General features: G+C 39.7%; 1 protein-coding gene across 1 annotated transcript in view; it reads left to right on the top strand.

Annotated features, from left to right (window-relative positions):
• The first annotated feature begins 1220 nt into the window (after window positions 1-1220).
• CASD1 (CAS1 domain containing 1) overlaps window positions 1221-20395 on the top strand; it is a 31739-nt gene continuing 12564 nt past the window's right edge. Inside the window, exons 1-8 of the mRNA XM_056338727.1 lie at window positions 1221-1645; window positions 9329-9425; window positions 10144-10264; window positions 11793-11837; window positions 14114-14176; window positions 15459-15503; window positions 18239-18362; window positions 20102-20316. Of these exons, the coding sequence (XP_056194702.1) occupies window positions 1513-1645; window positions 9329-9425; window positions 10144-10264; window positions 11793-11837; window positions 14114-14176; window positions 15459-15503; window positions 18239-18362; window positions 20102-20316 (843 nt within the window). The 5' untranslated portion in view covers window positions 1221-1512. The remainder of the gene's footprint in view (window positions 1646-9328; window positions 9426-10143; window positions 10265-11792; window positions 11838-14113; window positions 14177-15458; window positions 15504-18238; window positions 18363-20101; window positions 20317-20395) is intronic.

Raw genomic sequence — 20395 nt, 5'->3', positions numbered from 1 at the left:
TTTTTTTTTTTTTAGAAACCACAAAACTGTACACTTGGGAGTTTACCTGGTCCTTTTTTTTGCTCTCCCCCTGAAAGAATAAATCTGAGCACTTTAAAGTAGTGAAGTGTTTTTATTATTTAAAAACATGGCTAAGAATGTGGATGAATTAACAGACTGAATTGATTGAACAGAAAACAATATAGAGTACAAGGTGGCAGATAGTAAAGACATTGGTTGGGTGGAAATGGGATATACATTAAACATATAGTAACAGTGCACATCAGCAGAATACTTAGAACTCAATTTTTTATTTATATCACACTATGTTTGCATAATGCTTGAAGTTCTTGTTCTTCAGATAATATTTGAAAATAAAACTTCGCAGTGTGTAAACTTCCTGGGTTTGTTTCAAATGTTTCACTCCCCCCACTCTCACCTTATTTTCGTCATGTATTATTAAATGAATAATCAAATTCACGGATTTGCAGAACTTCCAGATGAGTGCTTTTTGAATGACAGGGAAATGTAAGGATGGTGAAATGAAAACTAGGCGCTTTTTTTGTGTTTACAATCCAGCTAATTCACGGTGGCAATTTACCTGCTCAGTTAAAAAAAACTTTTTCCGTTTATTTTTTTGCCAGTCTGAATGAAGAGTTCGCTGGGCCTGAGGGAGGGTGTCTGCCAAGCACACCGAGGACTTCATCGTGAACCCAAGGCTTGACAACCGCTCACCATTTTTTTTCCCATATTTGTGCGAATACCTACTGAACACTTTCCCTGAGTTTTATGTTTGCTTACATATGGCTTTTACGGGTTAGATGCGGTAACCTGGCTTTGTGGCAGGGTTTCTCGTGCCCCGCGCAGGGCCGGGCCTGGCGCAGCCCCTCACCGCCGCCTCAGGGGGGGCAGGTCCCGGGGCGCAGGTCCGCCGCCCTGCACCTTCCCCCGCTACGACCCGAGTGACGGCCTGCGGAGGAACAGGGTTTCCCTTTTGTAAGATTCCAGCATTTCACTCGCAACACGCACCTTCCACACACCCCCTCCCTATTTTTTTTTTTTTTTCCTGTGAACCCAGGTAAATCCGTGAACACGGTTCGGTGTCTTTGCACAGCGTTACCCTCGTTCAGAGGGAGTGAACGTCTCCCAGCCTGGCCTGACCGAGCCAGCTAAGTGACAAGTGTTTACAAATCGCATTGCTTGGAAAAAAGCCCGCCCCGGCCCGCCCAGCGCCAGCCGCCCCGGCCCGGCTCAGGTGCAGCATCCCGCGGGCACTCGCCTGCGGCCCCAGCTGCCCCCGGCGGGCCGCGGGGCGGGGAGCCGAGCGCCGGGGAGGGGAAGCGGCGACGCCGGGAGGAGGGCGGTGGCGGCGGCTCCGCCCCGGCAGCGAGGCACCGGGCTCCTCTCCGCCGCGCCGGTGGGGACGGCGGCAGCCGCCAGCGGTGGGGTCTGCCTTCGGCGCCAGCGGGGACCCAGTGCTGCCCCGCTGCGCCCGCCCGCTCCATCGCACGCTGTTGTCATGGAGGAGCCAAGATGGCGGCCCTGGCCTACACCGGGGGCAAGCGGGAGATCAACTACTACTTCAGCGTGAGGAGCGCCAAGGCGCTGGCGCTGGGCGCCGTCCTGCTCCTCACCGCCTGCCACGCCGCCTCCCGCCGCTACCGAGGTGAGAGGGCGGCCGCGGGCGCTCCGCGGGGGGCCGCGGCTGGCGGGCAGCGGGAGGCGGAGCCCGGGGACCGCGGCCGTGCAGGGAGGGTGGCGGTGCCTCTGCCCGGAGCAGCCGCCGCGGGGCCGAGAGGCGGCGGGGGCCACACGCGTACCTTGCCCCGGCGGGCTGGGGCGGCGGGGGCAGCGCGGCGTGGCGGGGCGCCGGCTGTTGCGGGAGGCGAGTCTGGGGACGGCGGCGGCGGGGACCCCACGGCGGGGCCCGACCCCGGGGTCGCCGCAGCTTCCCGCCGGCCGGGCCGGGCCGGGCCGAGCCCCGCGGCGCGGGCGGGCGTGTCGGGCGGCGGTGCGGCGTTCTGAGGGCGCAGCCCCGCGCCTGGGGCCTTGCGGCGGTGTGTGCAGCCGCACGGCTGCAGGTGGGGTTGCAGGGGCGGAGGGTGCCCTCCTCCCTGGCACCGCTCCCGTCCGGGACCATTAACGACCTTTAACGTGCAACTGAGCGATTAAAATCTTAATCGGTCTAAGACTTGGTGTATGTTCTTTTACTGTTTGCATTATTGTCTCAAACGTAACAAAATCCAGCCTCATTGGTGGATGAAGCGAAATAAAGAGTTTGTTGGGTTTCACGTGGTGGCAGTGGCCGTGGAGGAGGCAGTCACCAGGGTCTGGAGACCATCGCTGGTGAAGGAGGGGTGGGCTGCACAGGTGCGCGGGGGTCGTGGGAGCTTTCCTCATTCCTCCTCTTTCGGGTTGTTTTGGCCCCGAAGCTGGTGTGATCTGTAAACGCTAATGAAACTGCTAAAGGAAATATTTTCTAGTTTCCAATTCATGCTAAAAAACATGGTATGTTTTTGCGGGTAAATAAAAAGTTGATCCAAAGAGCGATTACTATAGCTCTGTTTACTCTGGGACAACAGATGACGTATTCCAACGCTGCTAGCGTCCACAGAAGGCAAGACTGAGGCAGTTTATTGTAGAAATGGGGAAGGGGATAGAGATCTTTGTGGATACAGTTCCTCTGGCTGGCGTTCTAGTAAGTCTGATAAACTGCTTAGTACTAAATTGCAAGATACAAGCATTTACAGAATTCAAGAGGAGCTCAAGCATGAAGCAGTTGAACTTGCCTGTAATGCTGTGTTCCTTAAGGCACAGATCAGTCGCAAAACTAGATGGAAGGAGGGTGGCAAATGTGATGCTTTTCTAAAGAGGGATTGCCAGACCGGTCTAAGAAAATAGACTGCCATACCAAGCAGATTAAAGGAAACTGGAATATGCGCAAACACAATATATTATGAGAGAGTCAGTGAGGAGGATGAGTCACAAATCGCAAAACTGTGGGAATCTGCAGGCCTTTATCTAAGTTGATGCGGTCTGTATGGATTTTCACAAAGCTTTCAACAAGTTCCTTTGGCCCAGGCTTTTAGTTTCTTGAAGCTATTACAGGGTAAAAGAGGCTTTCCAGGGCGTAGCATGGGAGTGATAACAGAGTTACCAGTTTGGGCTTCTTTCAACAAACAACATTCAAAAGACACAGATAGTTCAGAAAGTGAGGGTGGAGCATTTAGAGCAGACAAAAAGTTTTTAGGATAGATAAAAGCAGAGGCACTTGAGAGACCATTCTACAACCCTTCAGTGATCTCAAACATCTGAAATTCAGCAAATGTCAGGATATTTTTGGCAATTAATGAAAAAACAAGATTTCACAGTGATATTGCACAGCCAAAGGTAACTGTCACCTTGCTTATTGTCTGTAACGTTGGTCACCCCCTCTTAGTAGCAGTATAATAGAGCTTGGAAAATGTGTACAAAAGAGCAACACAAATGGCAGAAGAATAAAACAGCTTCTGTACAAGAAGCAATAAAATATATAAACATTCTATAGCCTGGACAGAAAATTAGTAACTTGCTAATAGTCTCAAATATTATAAATTATTGGGGGAAGGTAAATTGATTGTGATTGTGTCATAACACAAAAAGTATCAGCTGAAAGATGAAATTAGCAGGCAGTATATTTAAAAAAATCAGAAGAAAGCACTTTTTTCCCCACACAAGACATTTTGAAACAGATTACCAAGATTTTGTACTAAAAATACCCTAAAAAAGGGTTATCCTGATTTGCAGAAGGTGGGTGAAGTGGGGCTGCAGACATGCGGCACTTCTGGCTCAAAGTCGCCAAGCTGTGAAAGCAAGGCTGTGCTAGGGAAGGGATTGCTCAGTGTTTGTCATGCTTTTATACTTTATCTTTGAGCATCTGTCATTAGCTGCTGCCAGGAAGAGGAGAGCAGGCAAGACTGACTCTTTCATGTGAAGACATGTTCTGCCACACTAGGGCAAAAAAGAAGTTTAACAATGAATTAGCACCCATGTGGATACTATCTCTCTGTCACAGATACCCAGGAATACGGAGGAAACGATTGAGCTGCATATGAACAAAAAGAGGTGCAATTTGTTCTGTGGAAAGTGTAGAATTCCACTTCCCCCCCCAAAAAAAAAAAAATTGGTTCTTTAATATCTGAAGACGCTGATAACCTAAAGTTTGCATCAGTTGAAATAGCAACTGTCTGAATAATGGGGAAAATGAGATTGGAATTAGAGGTGTCATTCATGGAGTTCGGTGTGCCTAATGATGTACAAGATCCTGGTGCCCTGTAGGACATATAAAAGGTGGCAAAGACCACAGTTGACTTTGAAGAAAAACTGTGTGTTAAATCAAAATACTTTGTGATTTCATGTCCTCTGTTATTTACATAATCAGACTTATACCACCAAAACACATGGACAGTGTTGAGACTTCTAGCCTGCCCTACTGTAGTTTTTTTTTCCTTGGACAATTCAGCCAGAAAGAAAAAGCCACAAAAAATGTATATAATCAGACAGAGAATGGTACATGTCAAGAAGGTTCATCAGTGAATCCTTTCTGTGGTACAAGCATGAGTATGCAAAAAGTCCTTGAGAAAGAGTAGTTATTTTTAAGACTTTTTATTTGTGGGTTGTTTTTTTTTGAGGAAGACATTCTGAAAGTGATAAAGGCACATAAAAACTGGTTCTTTCCTATCTTTTCCCTTTTCTCACTATCCCTGGGTAGGAGTGGAAGTATTAATGTATAGATATTCTGTGTTTTCAGTGTGCCTGTACTTTTAGGATTTCAGATGAGCAGCAATTGGATGCTTTAACTTTTTGGTAGTAAGCCTGGTTTATCTCGCTCAGTTTAGAAACCCATGTTCTGCAGATTGCCCTCTATTTTTCTCCTCCCTTTGCAATATTGAAAAGTTCACAACGGATCAACTCGAGCTGAGAATATGCATGTATTTTATAAAGTGGTTGGTTTTGTAGTGGTTCCTTTGGGAGCTCTTGGATGTCTGAGACTAGTTAGAATGCCTTTGTCTGATTGTCTTCATATGTAAAGGTTTCAGCTACTTCTGGCCTCAGTTGTGCAAATACGTATTATAGATAGGAGCAGCCCAGTATACTTAGCAGTAAAAATTGCCTGTATAAAAGTTACTTGTATGAAAAAACGCTGGACTGGGGTTGTGCAAGGTCATATCAATGTCAGGGAGACTAGTGTGTTTAGGGGTTGCATACATTTTTTGCAAAACTTGAAGTGAATTAAGAGAAGTTAAGGACTGTCTTTAACTTGCAAACAGTTTCTGTGAAGAGTTAAGTGGGCTAAATGTTTACATACTATCCAGTGAAGTTAGTGCTGTGCATTTTTCAGTTATTATCATATTTCAAAGGTACAGTCCTAAACCTTGTTGGAAATGAGTATTTATTTAAGGTTTGCATTCTTAAAATCAGCACTGATAGATCCTGTTTAAAACTACGTTTTTATTTTGAATTATAGAGAACAATTGAATTTCCATTTCTTAAAAATAGAGAGTGTGATGATATTTGATGAAAATAAAAGGTAATATGTTGGAAGCATAATTTATGCAAAGCACAAAGGAAGAGCTTAAAAATAATGGTCTGTTTTGTGTATAGAGTGGCACTTAGATTTTTTTTTTTTTCCCCTCAGGTTTTGGGTTAGGGTTTTTTGTTGCTTGTTTTACTTTTTTTCTTTTAAGATCTCATTAACGGTTTAATGGTTGAGAAGAAGGTGTGGTATATTGAAATGAGTGGTTCTTTGGCAGCTGTGTATTTCATCTCCTAAGTAAGACTCGGGCATTTCTGGAGGCACTGCCTTAGCTGTAACCTCCAATTTACTCTCTTGGCTGCTGTTTCAGCCTTGTTTCATTTTCCTCCCTCATTTTCCCCCCAGAACTTCTGCTATTATGTTTAAAGACGGACATCAGTAGTGCTCCTATATGAGTTTCAGGATCTTTCTAGTAATAGCTTGAGGAAATAGGAAGATACTCAGTATCTGGAGTTAGGAAAGAAGGCATAACTCCTTGGCCTAAAATATTATCTCTATGTTTAAAATGTATACAATGTGTGATGTTTGGAATGTTATTTCAGTAATTATAGTGTAGGATGGGGGATTGTTTTATTTGTGGGTAATTATGATGGGAGTGCCATGGAGTGCAGAGCTACTAGGCTTGGGTCATGAACTCAAGATACGGAACATGCTCTCATATGACTAATCAGTAAACTAAGATTCTTCAGCCTTTAAATCTTGAGGAAGGATTGACAGTAGTCTACAAATCATGATAGACATATGTGCAAACGGTCTTCCTGTGGAAGAACTAAGGAGTGCCAATTAAATCTGGTAGAAGCCATATTTAAAATAAAGGTAGGTGATTCTTCAAGAGCAGCTGTGGGTATAGAAAACTCTTGTAGGAGGATGCTAAAAAATTGAAGAGAAGAGTGCATGACTTTGTCAGAAAGAAGTCTGTGGAAGGTTCTACATGTCCAGGAAACCATGTCCAGCTCAGGAGGTCCCTGGACTGAATGTAGTTGGAAGAATATCAGACAAGGAAATAATCACTTAGCTCTCGTCTTGTTCATTCCTGAGCATCTGCTTGTTACCTGTTGAAGGCAGAATACCAGGCTAGACAGATCATTGGTCTGACCATGTATAACTGTCCTTACTTTCTTATGCATCTTCCTCAGCAAGTTAATGGATTTCAGAGGGAATTTAATTAGTGGTGGATTTTCTTTTACGTAGTTCACTGTTCTGTCACTCTGTCTTCTAGTTGTCATCATCCACAAAGCAGAGGGCTTTGTAGCAGTAACTGTAAGTCACCTATTCTTATAATCTACTCACAAGCAACATGAGTTTGATAATGGTTTTTTTTATTATTTATGAGTTTCATTTTTATGCAACTTACTCAAAATAATAGTTTGTATAAGTGTGAGAATTATTCTCTTGTTGAGAATCAAGGAAATTATGCTGCTTGAAAGCCAAAGTATAGAAACAGGATTTTATTTGAAATTATTAAGAAGAGATGGAACTATGATCATACCAGATTTATGATTTCTACTAGAAAGATGTCTGCCCAGCAGATCTGAGCTGTGCCAACTATTTAAAAAGTAGGTAAAGATTCAGCTTTCTGTGTCATCTGCTGTCTGAACTACTTCTGCAGAAGTTTTGACAACAGGATCAGTAGCTGTTTTATAAGTAGCAATGGTTGAAAGAGGAGCAGAAAGGCATTAATAAACTGCTGCTGGAAGATCTTTTCTGTCATCTGTTCAGAAATGGCACTGTACTGAATAATGATAGGGACAGACTGGAAAAAAAGATGATGTCGCTGACTGGGAGTGACCTGTAACGGCTGAAAAATAGGAGACTTCCAGAAACTACCGTTCTGGAAACCTTGAGTTCAGCTTATGTCTGTGGGGGGTGTGTGTGCGTATATAAAATACTTCATGAGAGCTCCTTTAAATGTTCAGAAGAATGTGGCCTTCTGTGTGTGGCCATTTGCCACATCCCGTTGCTACTGTGCAGTAATTAACCAGTATGACATGGGTAGTATGCATTGTGATTAGGAAGGAAGTGTCAATTTGATTTGTGGTATCTCAAGGATTTGTTTGAGAGGTTATTAGTCAATTTGAGGGAATTCCTGAACTACCGTGGGGTGATTAATAGGCTCTTATTGATGATTAAAAACAGGAGCTTATCACTGTATGTATATATTTTATTTATATTTTTAACACTTTTTTCTTCTATGTTTCAAAATCTGCCTGACCAAGAGCTCCTAAAACTGAAAGACAGAGTAAAAAAATTACAGTTTTAATAAAGCCAGTTTATCTTGCATGTTAGGAGTATGTTGCGTGGGTTGCTCACAGAGAACCAACACAGAGATGTTTATCCAGACCTTTTTGGAGACTGTTACAATTCTTCATCTTATTCCAGCTTTTTTTAGTAGTTGAGATGCAATAGCAGTGGTAAGTAATTGAAGTTCCAGGATAGAAAATAAGTCTGGTTGTTGAGAGTTGCATTTTGAAATGAGGGATCATGGTAAATAATACTACTTGATTGTGTTACTGCTGCTGGGTTTGGTTGGATATACAAGCCAAGAAGTAACAGTTAAAATACAGTCTGTTCTACACTGCCTTTTTCTGATTTTCCTGAGAACAGGCAGGAGGAGTTTCAAGGAAGAAGTAGAGGTAGAAGCTGCCACTTCTTGCTTCTTGCAAGCTAATTTGATAGTCTTTTTCAGAAAGCAGCATACACGAGCTGCACTGTCTGTGCTTCTGTATCATAGTATCGTAGAATGGTTTGGTTGAGGGGACCTTAAAGATCATGGGCAGGGACACCTTCTGCTAGACCAGGTTGCTTAAAGCCCCATCCAGCCTGGCCCTGAACACTTCCAGAGATACCTGAAATGTTCTTCAAGCACCTGAAGTAGGAGAGAGCTAGAGTTTTCAAATAAGAGAGAACTAAAGAGTTTTGGCTGCTATGCTGCACAAGCTAGCACAGGCACCTGCCATTTCATTCACCACCATTTATTTCCCTGCTTGTCAGTGCTCTGAAATGCCAAGTATGACAAAAATGTTGGAGGGCAACTTCTCTTGCTGTGAATGGTGTTCAGTTGTGTTCAGTTATAAGGCTGCAGAATCTGACAAGGAGTTTGCTGGGAGATAACAGCCACTGATTTCATAACTGAGGTATTTAATGTATGAACTTAAAGTGACTTGAAACATCACCACCTGTAAAGTGATTAATCTTAATTGGTGTAAAACTTCTTGACTGGAAAAAGTACCTGCAGTTCAGAATGATCAGCGAATTCTTGTGTACATGTTTTTTGCTTTGTGTATTAACCCAGCATGTAATTTTGCCTATTCTAAGGTGACCACTATGTCTTAAGCAAGGAGATATAATAGGTTTTCTTGTAAATCTCATGTTGAGGTTCCTGTTCTACACAAGATGCTGTGTATGGGGATTCTGTGTAGAAGTTTATTATATTGAATTGTTGTGTTCTGTAATTTCATATTAGTGTATTCTGGATAGTAGATAATACAGTGAATTGGCATCTTGTGATGGAAGTGCCATTCTAGGTCACAATATCTTTCTGATAGCAGAAATGGGGGATAGAGGATTGATTTACAGAGAAGTGTGGTATAATAAGCGAGAAGGCAATTTGCAGAAACTTGTGGAAGAGTTCTTAGAAGAAGTTAAATTTGTTTACTGCTGTTGATTGTTTTAATTCCTGTCTTTCAAATATTGTCAAATTATTTTTTTAATAGCAATGGGGCTATGTTTTAACTTTCATGTGTCTTAATTCTAATCCTAATGTAACATTTAAAGGTGGCGATACATGTGAGTATCTTCTGTCCAGTGGGAGATTTCTTGGAGAAAAAGTATGGCAACCCCACAGTTGTATGATGCATAAGTATAAAAACAGGTAAGGAAACCCTTCTGTTCATCTGCCTGGAAAGAAGAGTTGTTGTTTGACTGCAGCTGTAGTAATTACAGTGTCACCTATTTTGCACTTTATAGCTGATTCTCTAGGCTTTCAAAAATCTACAACATTTATCAGAAGGAAGTCTTTTCCTTGTACATTACCTGTGTTCTATGGTGTTTACTGTCATTGTATTTATATGTAAAAATACAAATAAATGTTGGTGATAGTAGTACTGACACATGTTATAGAGAGCCACAAGATACTGTAAGAGACTGCATAGCTTCATATGTCACCCTCAGACTGCTGAAAGGGAAAATGCTGACCTTATGTATAGAATCACAAGTAAAAAAAATCCCCAATAAAACTACAGTCACATTCTTGTCACCTACTAGTAAGAGAACTTTAAAAAAAAGTTCTTTTAAAAAAGTATCTAACAAGTAGAATTATGCTGTATATTACCATTTTGAAACTACTGTGTAGCAGCACAGAATAGGAAAGCCTGCTTGGTTGTTTGCCTAATCACATTAGCAGAACCATTCATTTTCATTTCTATGGAAATTACACTGAACTTTCTATTAATTTAGCATGTTTTAAAAAAGATTTACCGTTCCTTAGAGCTGGACATAATGGCTAGAATTATCTATATTACTGTCAATCTCCTAAAGACTTTTCCTCAAAGATACATTTCCTGTAACATGAATGTTGTTTTGTTTTGCAGTGAAGCAAAAAATTGCCTCATAGACAAACATATTGTGTTTATAGGAGATTCTAGAATTCGACAGCTGTTCTATTCATTTATAAAACTCATAAATCCTCAAGTCAGAGAAGAAGGAAATAAGGTGAGATAGTTTATTTTGATGATGTTTTTGTTTCTTTCTTCCTAATTTACCTCATAACTCTTCTCTAAACTTCAGAAAAGCAAGAAATTATACCATTTGTTGGCATAGCCATCAGGAAGGAGAACCACAGAAAAGTCTTTTGCAGAAGAACAAATTAGACCAAGATAATTAGGTTCAGATGAGATGATTGGGAATCTGAGAAGTGAACTAGGAAGCTCAAGAGAAAGCTTGTGGCATTCTGGGATTAAATTGATGAAGCTGATTTATCCCATAGCAACTTATGCTTCATATTTGGTTTCTTGATGAGAAAATGACTGCTCCTTTGTGTGTTTTTAAATAGTAGTAATTCGCATCTTATAATTTGTCATTTTAAATGTCTATTAGATTGGTGATCTAATCTGTTCATAAAAATCCTTGGAGCAATGACAGTTTTCCAGGTCTGACTTGAAGCTGAAACTAAAAATAGCTTCTGGTCTTACCTTCGTTTTGATTGCTGCTGAAGAGCTGTCTAAATTTTGTAAGACGAAGAATGTAAACTGCAGCTCGCTGGGTGGAAGCAGTAAGAAAAGATTTAGCTGTATCATTTGTTGAACAGAATAGTAATTTCTTTTGCTCTATCATGCTTCTTAGGCATATCCCTTCATGGATTTATGTATATATATGAGGGGAGAGACACCTTTCACTTTCAACTGTACATCAGATTTGTCGATTAGAAGTGCAAGCTGGTAGCTTGTCCAGCAGACGGAGTGCAGTTAATTTCACTTGTCAGAACAAGATGTTTGATTGATCGAATAACTCCGGTTTTCCTAGTCTTCTGGTTAGGTCACAGTTGCTGCCCAAAAGTGATGGTGAGATGATAGAGTGCTATAGTTGATTTTGAGTCAAGAGGTATCTTTTGTCAAGTATTTATGAAATCAAGACCTTGTTTGTGGAAAAAAAATACACCTATTCTTTTGGACCAGGATTGAAACAAATATGTGTTCAGTAATATTTTAAAGGAGGATTGTGTGTGCAGCATCTGACTGCTTCCTTTCTGATTTCTTACAGTCTCACTCAACAAATTTAATAATGCATTCCAGGCTTTATTTCTGCCTGAGATTATTTTCTTTTATTCTTTAATAAAAACTGTCTTGGTTGTTTTGTGCAAAGAAGATGGGCAGGTGAAAAGGAAGGCTAGGGAAAAGGAAATGCAAGAAAAGAAAGAGAAAAAAATCTTTTAAGTTTTTCTTATTTTGGGAGGCTAGATTTAGGAAAATACTTTATACCTTTGTAGCAGAGTAAACGGAAAGCATTTCAGACTTTGTTGGATAGATTTCTTCCAAGAAAAATAACCCTTTGTGCAAGTAGCTTGTTTTTATCAAGCAACATAAATATTTTGCATGACTACTGACAAGTTTACACAAGAAAAATCCATTCTACTGAAGATAAACCTTTGGGTGAGAGCAAATTAACATACAAATGTAAGGTTTTTGGGGTTTTTTTTCATTCTGAAAGTTTATCTTTGGTTTTATTTTGGTTTTTTTGGCAGCATGGAAATATCCCATTTGAAGATAAATCAGCTTCAATTAAAGTGGTAAGTTTTTATCTAGCATTAAAATGCAAGCCGTAATCATACTATTATTTCATACAGTGTAATCCAAATTGCAGTCAGAGCTGGATTTCTCAAATTTCCACAAGTGTTGTAAAAGTCAAAAGAAGCTTCAGAACATTGACATCCTTTGTAAAATTTTCTACAAAATATACCGGAGTTTAGCATACTATGTTTTGAATAAGATGCTTTGAGAGGCTTTGGCTTTGAGTGCTTGTGTTCTGTGTTAACTTTGGGCATAAGCTCTGGAAGTGTGTATAATTTTTCTTTTTGTCAGAATTTATTCCTAAGAATAGCTTTTTCCAGGAAATTTACTCTTCCACTGCTGTAAGAATATGTATCTGGGGCCAACTTACCTGGGGTGGTAATTGTCATACTTGCCATTGAGCTCTCTGTGCTATCCCAAGTATTCCTTTAGCTGGTTTTGCATGGAGAAGTAACCATAATGGTGAATATAATGTGGATATTTGAAAAAAAGAAAACAAACAAAGTACTTGAGGGTAGGTTTTATGAAGGACACTGTTCTTCTCTGCCCTGGCAGTGGAAAGGGTGTCCTCAATAGCTTTCTTTGCTTCCCATGACAGCTGTCAGCAGTGCTGGGATTCTGCTAGTCATGTATTTGTTTATGCCCTGGAAACAACTCATTCTCTGTTCATGAAAACCCAAGAAGCAGTATATTTGCTGAGTTGTCTGCAAGCGAGTTTTCAGTATCTGTTTGTGTACATGGTTAAGATTTAGGGTACAGAATAACATTTTAGGGTGTGAGCCCATGGCAGTTTAAGCCTGTGCTGTCCCACCCTGTTGCCCTTCACAGTATGTTCCTGTCTTTGTGCTATAACTAGCCCTGATACAGCTTTGGAGTGTATCAATTAGGAGTTGAATCAGCCAAAAACTTACCTTGTAGGATTCCTTTTTGGTCAGGTCTGATGTGGCTCATCGTATGTTTATTTGAGTGCTAGAAAAGAAGGGGCACAACACAAGGCAGGACAAAGAAAGGGGCTGATGCAATGTGATTTATGTTGGCATAGCCTGACGCAGAACTACATCTTCAAAACCCCTTAAGCCTTGGTAGGTGTCTAACCACCAAGATTTGAGATGACAGGTTTGGGCTTTTGGGAGATGTCTGGGTTGTTAAGAATGTATTTCTACTCTGCTGGTTTCTGGATTTGATGCCTTACTGCTGTTGAAATTATTGGCATGGTAGCTGAATTTTCACATTCAGAATGGCTGTGAGCCAGTAATCTCAATGTGGAAAATACTTGACCAACAAAAGAGAAAATCACTGGGAACAAGCGGAGAATTTAATTTTGCCCTTTCTAGTCATCATGCTGACCCTTCTGTCCTTCCGCCACTGCAGAGGGCTGTACAGATTCCTGCCACGTAGTGAATTGACAGCACTCAAGTGAACTACCAAAATCTTTAGGTCTGTGCAAGTGGAAGATAGAGATTTCCTCTCTGCTAGCAGTGCATCTGCATTCTGCATTAGAAAGTTACCACACAGTGATTTCTGCATATGTAAACCATGCCATTTCACTTTAATATGTATTGGTAGTCCATTCGATAGTTCTGCACCTGAGGAGCAACTAGATGCTAGGAAGTCATGCCTTTACCTGGGAGACACAATAGCACTAGCCAAAGTCTAAACTGCCCTTGTAGATGAAGGTTGCGCACTACTGACAGCTGAAAGAATGTCAGTAGGTCATGCATTTAATGGCCGTGGCACTATTAGATTTAAACATCTGATAATATATGAAGCTGTAAAGTAAGTTGTTAGGTTTTCTTTTTGTTTGAAAGTTATGATTTCCTGCTATCAATCATAATAAGTTCTGGGATGAAGAAAACCTGTCGGTAAAAACAGGGAAATTGAACAGAAAGCAAGTTCTAATAAATTGTAGATGTGAGCTTGGTTTTATCCCGGATTGTATTTGAAACCCAAGGACATCTCATTTGGCAGAACCTAAAAAATTATCTTCTTGGTGAAATCTCAACTTCTGAACTACAAATAAAAATGTCTTGTTTTTTCATGGGGACAAAGTTTTGTGGTGGTTTTTTTTTTCTGTTTCTTTTCCTTTGCTTTCTGTTTCCCATGCGAGTGCGAAATGTCGGGCTTTTCATGCTAACTATGAAGGAAATCTCACAGTGGGCTGAGTGTTTTTCCTTCACTGTTGAATTGATGGCATTTAGTTTGGTTTTTTTATTTTTTGTTATTAGTCTACTGCTTCTCTTTAAGCTTACAGAGTAAACTTGCATTTATTTTACAGGATTTTCTGTGGTATCCAGAAGTTAATGGCTCTATGAGGCAACGTATCAAATCTTGGACTGAGGTTTGTTTTTAAAAACTGTTTTTGGAAAATACAGCAACTGAATGAGGACTGCTACCTTACTTTTTTTTTCATATGCACAACTATAATTTCTAGGAGACCAGCAACAGCAGCATATCACATCTATTCAGTCAGTTATGTACCAGAGATCTGAAATTTGATATCAAAATAGTGAAAGACAGATGTTTACTGGTATATATGTTTCTGGGCATTTCTTGGTCTCCCAAGGATGGCTTCACTTGGGACAAACCCCAGGATTTTACTCTGATTTGGTGTTTCACTTCCTCTCTGTCTGCAATGGCTCTGCTTTTATGTGACCGGATATTTTTGATCCTTATGGGTCCCTTCCAACTTGAGATATTCTATGATTCTGTGATTTTATATTATGGTTAATTTGAATGTTCCAAACTGAAGGACAAAGGCAATTTGAGAAGTCAAGAATGCCTTGATTTTTCTTTTTCAGTATCTCCCTCAAATTACGTAATGATTATTTCACGTTTCAGTTATGATACAGGTTGTCATGTAATTCAGTCTGAAACTTTTTATGTAATTCTGGTAACAACATGTTTACAGATTGACAACTAAATTTTTCTTGTTTCTTCCTTTGTTGAACTTTAAATAGCCTGGAGTTAATTTTGTAACAGCCCAGTGATTTTTTTTCCTACCCTATTGGTCATTCTTGCACAACACCTTCCATCAAGATAGCTGAAGTTATCATTTGTTTTTCTGCGATTACTACAAAAAATTGAGAGCTGCTAAACCCTCACAGTGCCAAGGCAAGACTGGTACTGAGGTGATCAATGGTTTGTGTTTTCATGCTCTTCTGTTTGAGTACATGTTCTGTTCCTTGTCCTAGATATAACTTTCAGACCTCTAGGGCAAAAACTGGTCACTTCAGACAGTACAACAGCACAAGCAGGTGTTTGACAATACCGAGAGGCACTGGGAGAAAGAGTACTTCAATAGTATGATCTACAGTTTATTTGACCTTAGGAGAAGATGTTCAGATATATTTTACAGAGCGCTTATGCTGCTAAATAGATAACAATTGTAAGTGCTTATTGATACGTGGCACTTTTGCAGATTCTGTTATATGAAAATTTTGGTATTTCACAAGTTCGTGTTCTCTGTAATGCATCTGCAATCTATTCTTTTGTAACCATTAACTGATGGACAAGTTGAGCCACAGTTAATTAAGATAAGAATCTTAATTAACCTGCTTAGTATAATAATAAGTATAATTTGTGAATATTTTAAAATTACTTCCTTTTTACTTTCATCTTAGGGTTCTGTGGCAAAACCTCATATAATTGTAGCAGGAGCTGCCACGGTAAGTTATACATATATGGGGCATTTTAGTAAAGAAGGAAGTTCTAGTAGGATAAATTTTATGGTCTCAAGTTGATTACGTGATGAAGTTGTTAAACCCTATTTATAATAACAACATACACTCTCAGTGATTTTTCTGTTATAACAAGTAGTTCTAAAATATCAGGTATACTTTATTGTAGCTGTGCGATGTACAGTACTTTTTGGCAGCACAACTGGTTGATAAGCATTGATTAGCTTGAACTTGGCTAATAAAGTAGCTTTGTTAAATCAGATTGTTCATTAAGGAAGTTTAATAAAAGTACTTACATGCTTACTGAGATGCATTTTTAATGAACTCTTTTCAGTCACAAAATACTGCTTTTGGAGATGACCCAATCTGGAATGCTGTTTTTGAGCACACGTATTTCTTTTAGATTTACATGGGCAAAACTCTGAATTTTACATGAATAATTCAACAACGAAAGAGGTTGCACTTCTTGAATCTTGTTCCACTGGAAGTTTCCACCACTGCTATGGGCTGTAGTGTCCCAGAAAGCAGGACTGACGAGGACCCGAAGAGGTCTCCTAACCCATCGGTTTGCCACAAGGCAGGATCAGTTATATCTGTGTTGTGCTTGACAAGAGTCAACCACTTCTTTAAAACTTCCAGGGACAGAATTCAACAGCCCCCCTTAAGTAGTCTATTGTAATAGTTGGCTGGTATTGGGAGTCAGGAGTCGAACAACTGCATATCTCATTAATTCCACATTTAATGTTCCTTACTTCCAAATATTTTGGAACTGAAATTTGAAAGGGATTAGCTATTATATTTTCATATCGGCTTAAATGTGGAGGGGGGAAATTGTGTTCCATTTACAACAAAATCCTTTGAAAGCAGTTTGGTTTAGAGACAGTTCAGGCATTCTACCAAGCTGGAAGCTCCCGGGCACGCCGATCTAGAGTGAATTCCCCCAATTTTAGGGGAAGGTCATATGTGTATGCAGATAGCCACACATGCCCTGAGGGATCAGAAATTCTGTTTCTTTACAGGTGAACCCCCTAAATTTTCTTCTTCTGTATGATCCACATAAGTGTTTGAGCTTTAGGAATCTTAGTAAGACTGGAATATCTCTGCTCATTCTGAGCATGTAGCGTGTCTTACTAGCATGAGTCATTGTATTTCACACAGAAAATGCCGTTATATATGAATAGTGTTCTGGCATGCAGATCAGGTTGCAGAACTTCAGGACTCATAGCTAAATAATTCCTTTTACTCTTATATATGCATTAGCCATAGCTTGTTGTCCTTTGTGGACAGCAGGATATACAAACTAACATTATATGCATGTGATGCTCCGCTCTTTGTAATATATTTATACACATATAAATATATTTACACAAAGCATTAATAATGATATCTAGAGTTGGCCAAAGATGAATATCCCCTATTTTAAGTTACTTGCAGAAAAATAAAAGAGTAAAAAATAATCTGATGCATCAGCAACATTACCACGGCTAGCACTAGTGTGGTAACCTGCTATTAAACTGCTGCGTGCCCTTGAACTTAACAGCATTTTGAAACTTACCTGTGTCTTTAACTTAGTTTTCAGTTTGGTCATGCTACATGGATCGGGACATGTCTGTCTTAAGATGTCAACTGCGTAACAGCCTATAAATAGAAGTAAAGTCTTACAAGCTGGAGGAGCTCCAGCTAGTACAAAACTCAGTTGCTTACATATTTTGGGAAAAGGAGATGCTTTGAGAATGTCACTATAGTGCTCTGCTTATTAGTTCCTGACTTCCTGTTGAATAGAATATGCTTCTTAAAATGTCTGTTTAAATACTGTTATGTTTAAATACGTATTTCATAAGTAAAGGTATAAGTAAATTCATAAGTAAAGGGAGAAACTGCTTTTTTTGTCCCAGAGTGTGAGTTCTCAGAGCAGCTGCATGTCACTTGATTTCATGAAGTATTAATTTGTATTCACTAATATTCTCAGGAAGTGGATTGATCAGTGTACTTGGCTTACATCACAATTTTTATGTAGATATTTAGAAATAACTAGAGAGTTCATTACATTTAGGCTAAAGGGGTTTTTTTGCAGGTTTTTACTGAATCAGTCTAGATACAGTAATACCTTTAAAAAATGCTAAATCTGTTTTTCCTATGGTGTGGGAAATTCTTTTCAGAAGTTAGGAGAAATTCTTGGGTGGTTACAGCATCCTCCCAGTCATTTCATGTAGAAGATTAAATCAGAAATTAAAATAGCTCTTTTTTTTCTCTTTTTTTTTTTTTTTCTTTGCGGGTATCTGCAAAACAGATGGAAATATTGGAACTCAGTACCGCCATCAAGTTTTTTTGCACGCATCTCTTGCTGTGGTCAGTTTTCCTAGAGCAAAATCAACTGAATTGGCCATGATTTTTCTATAACGTGACTGGCTTTGCTACTTCGTCATTGTTCAAAGTCAAGGGGCTTTTAATTAAACACCTTGCATCGTTTAGTTAATGAAAAATCAAATAAACATTAAATTGAGTATTATATACTCGGTATTTAAATGGTCTGTTTGAGTGTAATTTTATGTCTAGACATCTGCTCAGTCCAAAAGAAATTTTTTAGCACTTCAAAAGCAAAGGCTAAAGAATAATCTAGCTTTATGAAAATAATGAAAAACAGCTACTGTCAGAGTAATGGCATCAGTTACTTAAGGGTCCTTAGACATACAGGTTCTGAATCTCTTTCTTTATTTCTCCAGTGGTCTATCAAAATTCACAATGGCAGCAACGAAGCCCTCGCGCAGTATAAAATCAATATCACTTCAATTGCACCTCTTTTGGAAAAATTAGCAAAAAGTAGTGATGTTTACTGGGTTTTACAAGGTAAAGTAATGAACAGTAGGTAACAAATTGTACTGTCACTATCTGTTGAATCATTATCTTGTAGGATATGGAAAACTTAGTCCATACTGGTTACTTGCAGAGTAGAAAGGGTGTTGGTTGAATTCCAGTCTGGCCTTTCTTGCAGCCTTAAATAGCTGGTCCCTAGCTAGCTGTTAGTAGTGATGGAGATTTTAAAGATCTGTCAGGAAAATTATTTGCCTTCTCAACTCCTAATGCTTTGTTAGCTTACTCTCCGACTCAACATGCCAGGTCTGTTCTGCCTGTGCTGTGCTCCGTATATGGCTCCTGGGAGTCAAGAACACAGGTGCATAAAACAACTGTATTCCTGTGTTGGTGTTCTATTAAATTTTCAGATTACATAAATAATAGAAGAGGTTCAACAAGTGCATCTTCTGTGTGTGTCTAGAATGAATAGACATACTCTTGAGAATACAGAGCATTTAAGTCTCTGCAATGAAACTTGCTTCTGTACACTGAGCACTGATGAGTTAACATTAGGAGCCAAAAATCATGGTTCACAATGAATCTGTGAGATTTTTATTATGGCATCTATATTCCCTTGCTTTTCTTCAATAAAACTGAACTATGTCCCTGACACTGAACAGCGAGCTCATAGGTAGAATGTGCTCCTGGTTTATCTGCCATAGAACATAGCGTTTTAGATTGTCATCACCTCAGTTAAAAACATAGGCAGATTTTGAGCCCTGATAGCAATATATCCAGCTGTACCTTTACAGTCACATCTAAGTTCCTATCAAAGATAGTTCTAGATCTGAATCAACAGATTCATCTTCTCGCATTACTTTCAAAACCATGTTTATCTGTAACAGAAGCAATTAGCTGCCAGACATGTCCCACCATTCTGTTGGTAAAGATCCAGTCCATTTAAGTCACATCTGAGCTCTTCAATGGAACAGGTGAGAGGAGAAGCAGTCTGTACACAGAGCTGTGTTGACATTGATTGTCCAAAAGCAGGCATGAGGTAGCAAAAGTAAATCAACTTATAATGCTTAGAGTGTATTTGACTAGTTATAAACATCTGCAGCTTCTCGTAGCAGCTTATTGATTCCAGCTGACCTTTTGATCTAGAACCCCATGCAGCTTTGTGTTAAGATTTACATAATTCATGAAGTCTGCAGGCAATTAAGTGATGTTCCATTTTTCTCAAAGACTGAGATTCCGCCATTAGTTAAAGTGGAATCAACAGGAGCAAGTGGTATATGCATTGGACTGTGACTTAGAGAAGTGAGAAGCTGGTTTCTTCCACAGTAACTAGAGAGTTTGAGAGTTTTTAGGGTGTGGTTTGTTTGGTTTTTTTCATGTGTCTGTTCTGCTGCCTGTCTTGTGTCCTTTGGCTTTGGAGTCTTTCCCTGGGGGATTCCATTACTGAGAGAAGGCGTAAGCGGCTCTGCACTCCAGCATTATACACTTTTCATGGGTTTGGGGAAATTAGACAGGAATTTATGTCTGTTCAAAGCTTTCTAATCTATACATACATATGCATGACTAGGGAGTGGTGATAAGTATATTTTATCATAAACAATTCTAGTTACTACCCTAGTTACTTCAACAGTCACTCATTCCTCGCTGTATGTTTTTTCTATGCCATTAAATAATTGTGACAAACTACAAGAAAATAGCCTGTGCAACTTGAGCTAAGCAAATGTGTTTGTCAAGTAGAAGATTAATGTGCTCATACTTTGTTCTTTCAAATTCAGATCCTGTTTATGAAGATATGCTGAGTGAAAGCCGGAAAATGATCACTAATGAGAAAATAGATGCTTATAATGAAGCAGCTGTTCGTATTCTGAACAGCAGTTCCCGAAATTCCAAAGCTAAAGTTAAAGTGTTCAGTGTATCAAAATTGATAGCACAAGAAACTATCATGAAGTCTGCAGATGGCCTGCATCTCCCTGAATCAAGCAGAGATACAGTAAGTGTGTTTATAACTGGTCAACATCAAGTGATAATAATAGTTAAACAAGATTCTAAGTGAATGTTCTGAAATGGCA

This window comes from Falco biarmicus, chromosome 4, assembly GCF_023638135.1.
Source record: "Falco biarmicus isolate bFalBia1 chromosome 4, bFalBia1.pri, whole genome shotgun sequence".
Taxonomy (NCBI): domain Eukaryota; kingdom Metazoa; phylum Chordata; class Aves; order Falconiformes; family Falconidae; genus Falco; species Falco biarmicus.
The sequence above is the reverse complement of the archived record's forward strand: the minus strand, read 5'-3'. Positions and strand labels throughout refer to the sequence as shown.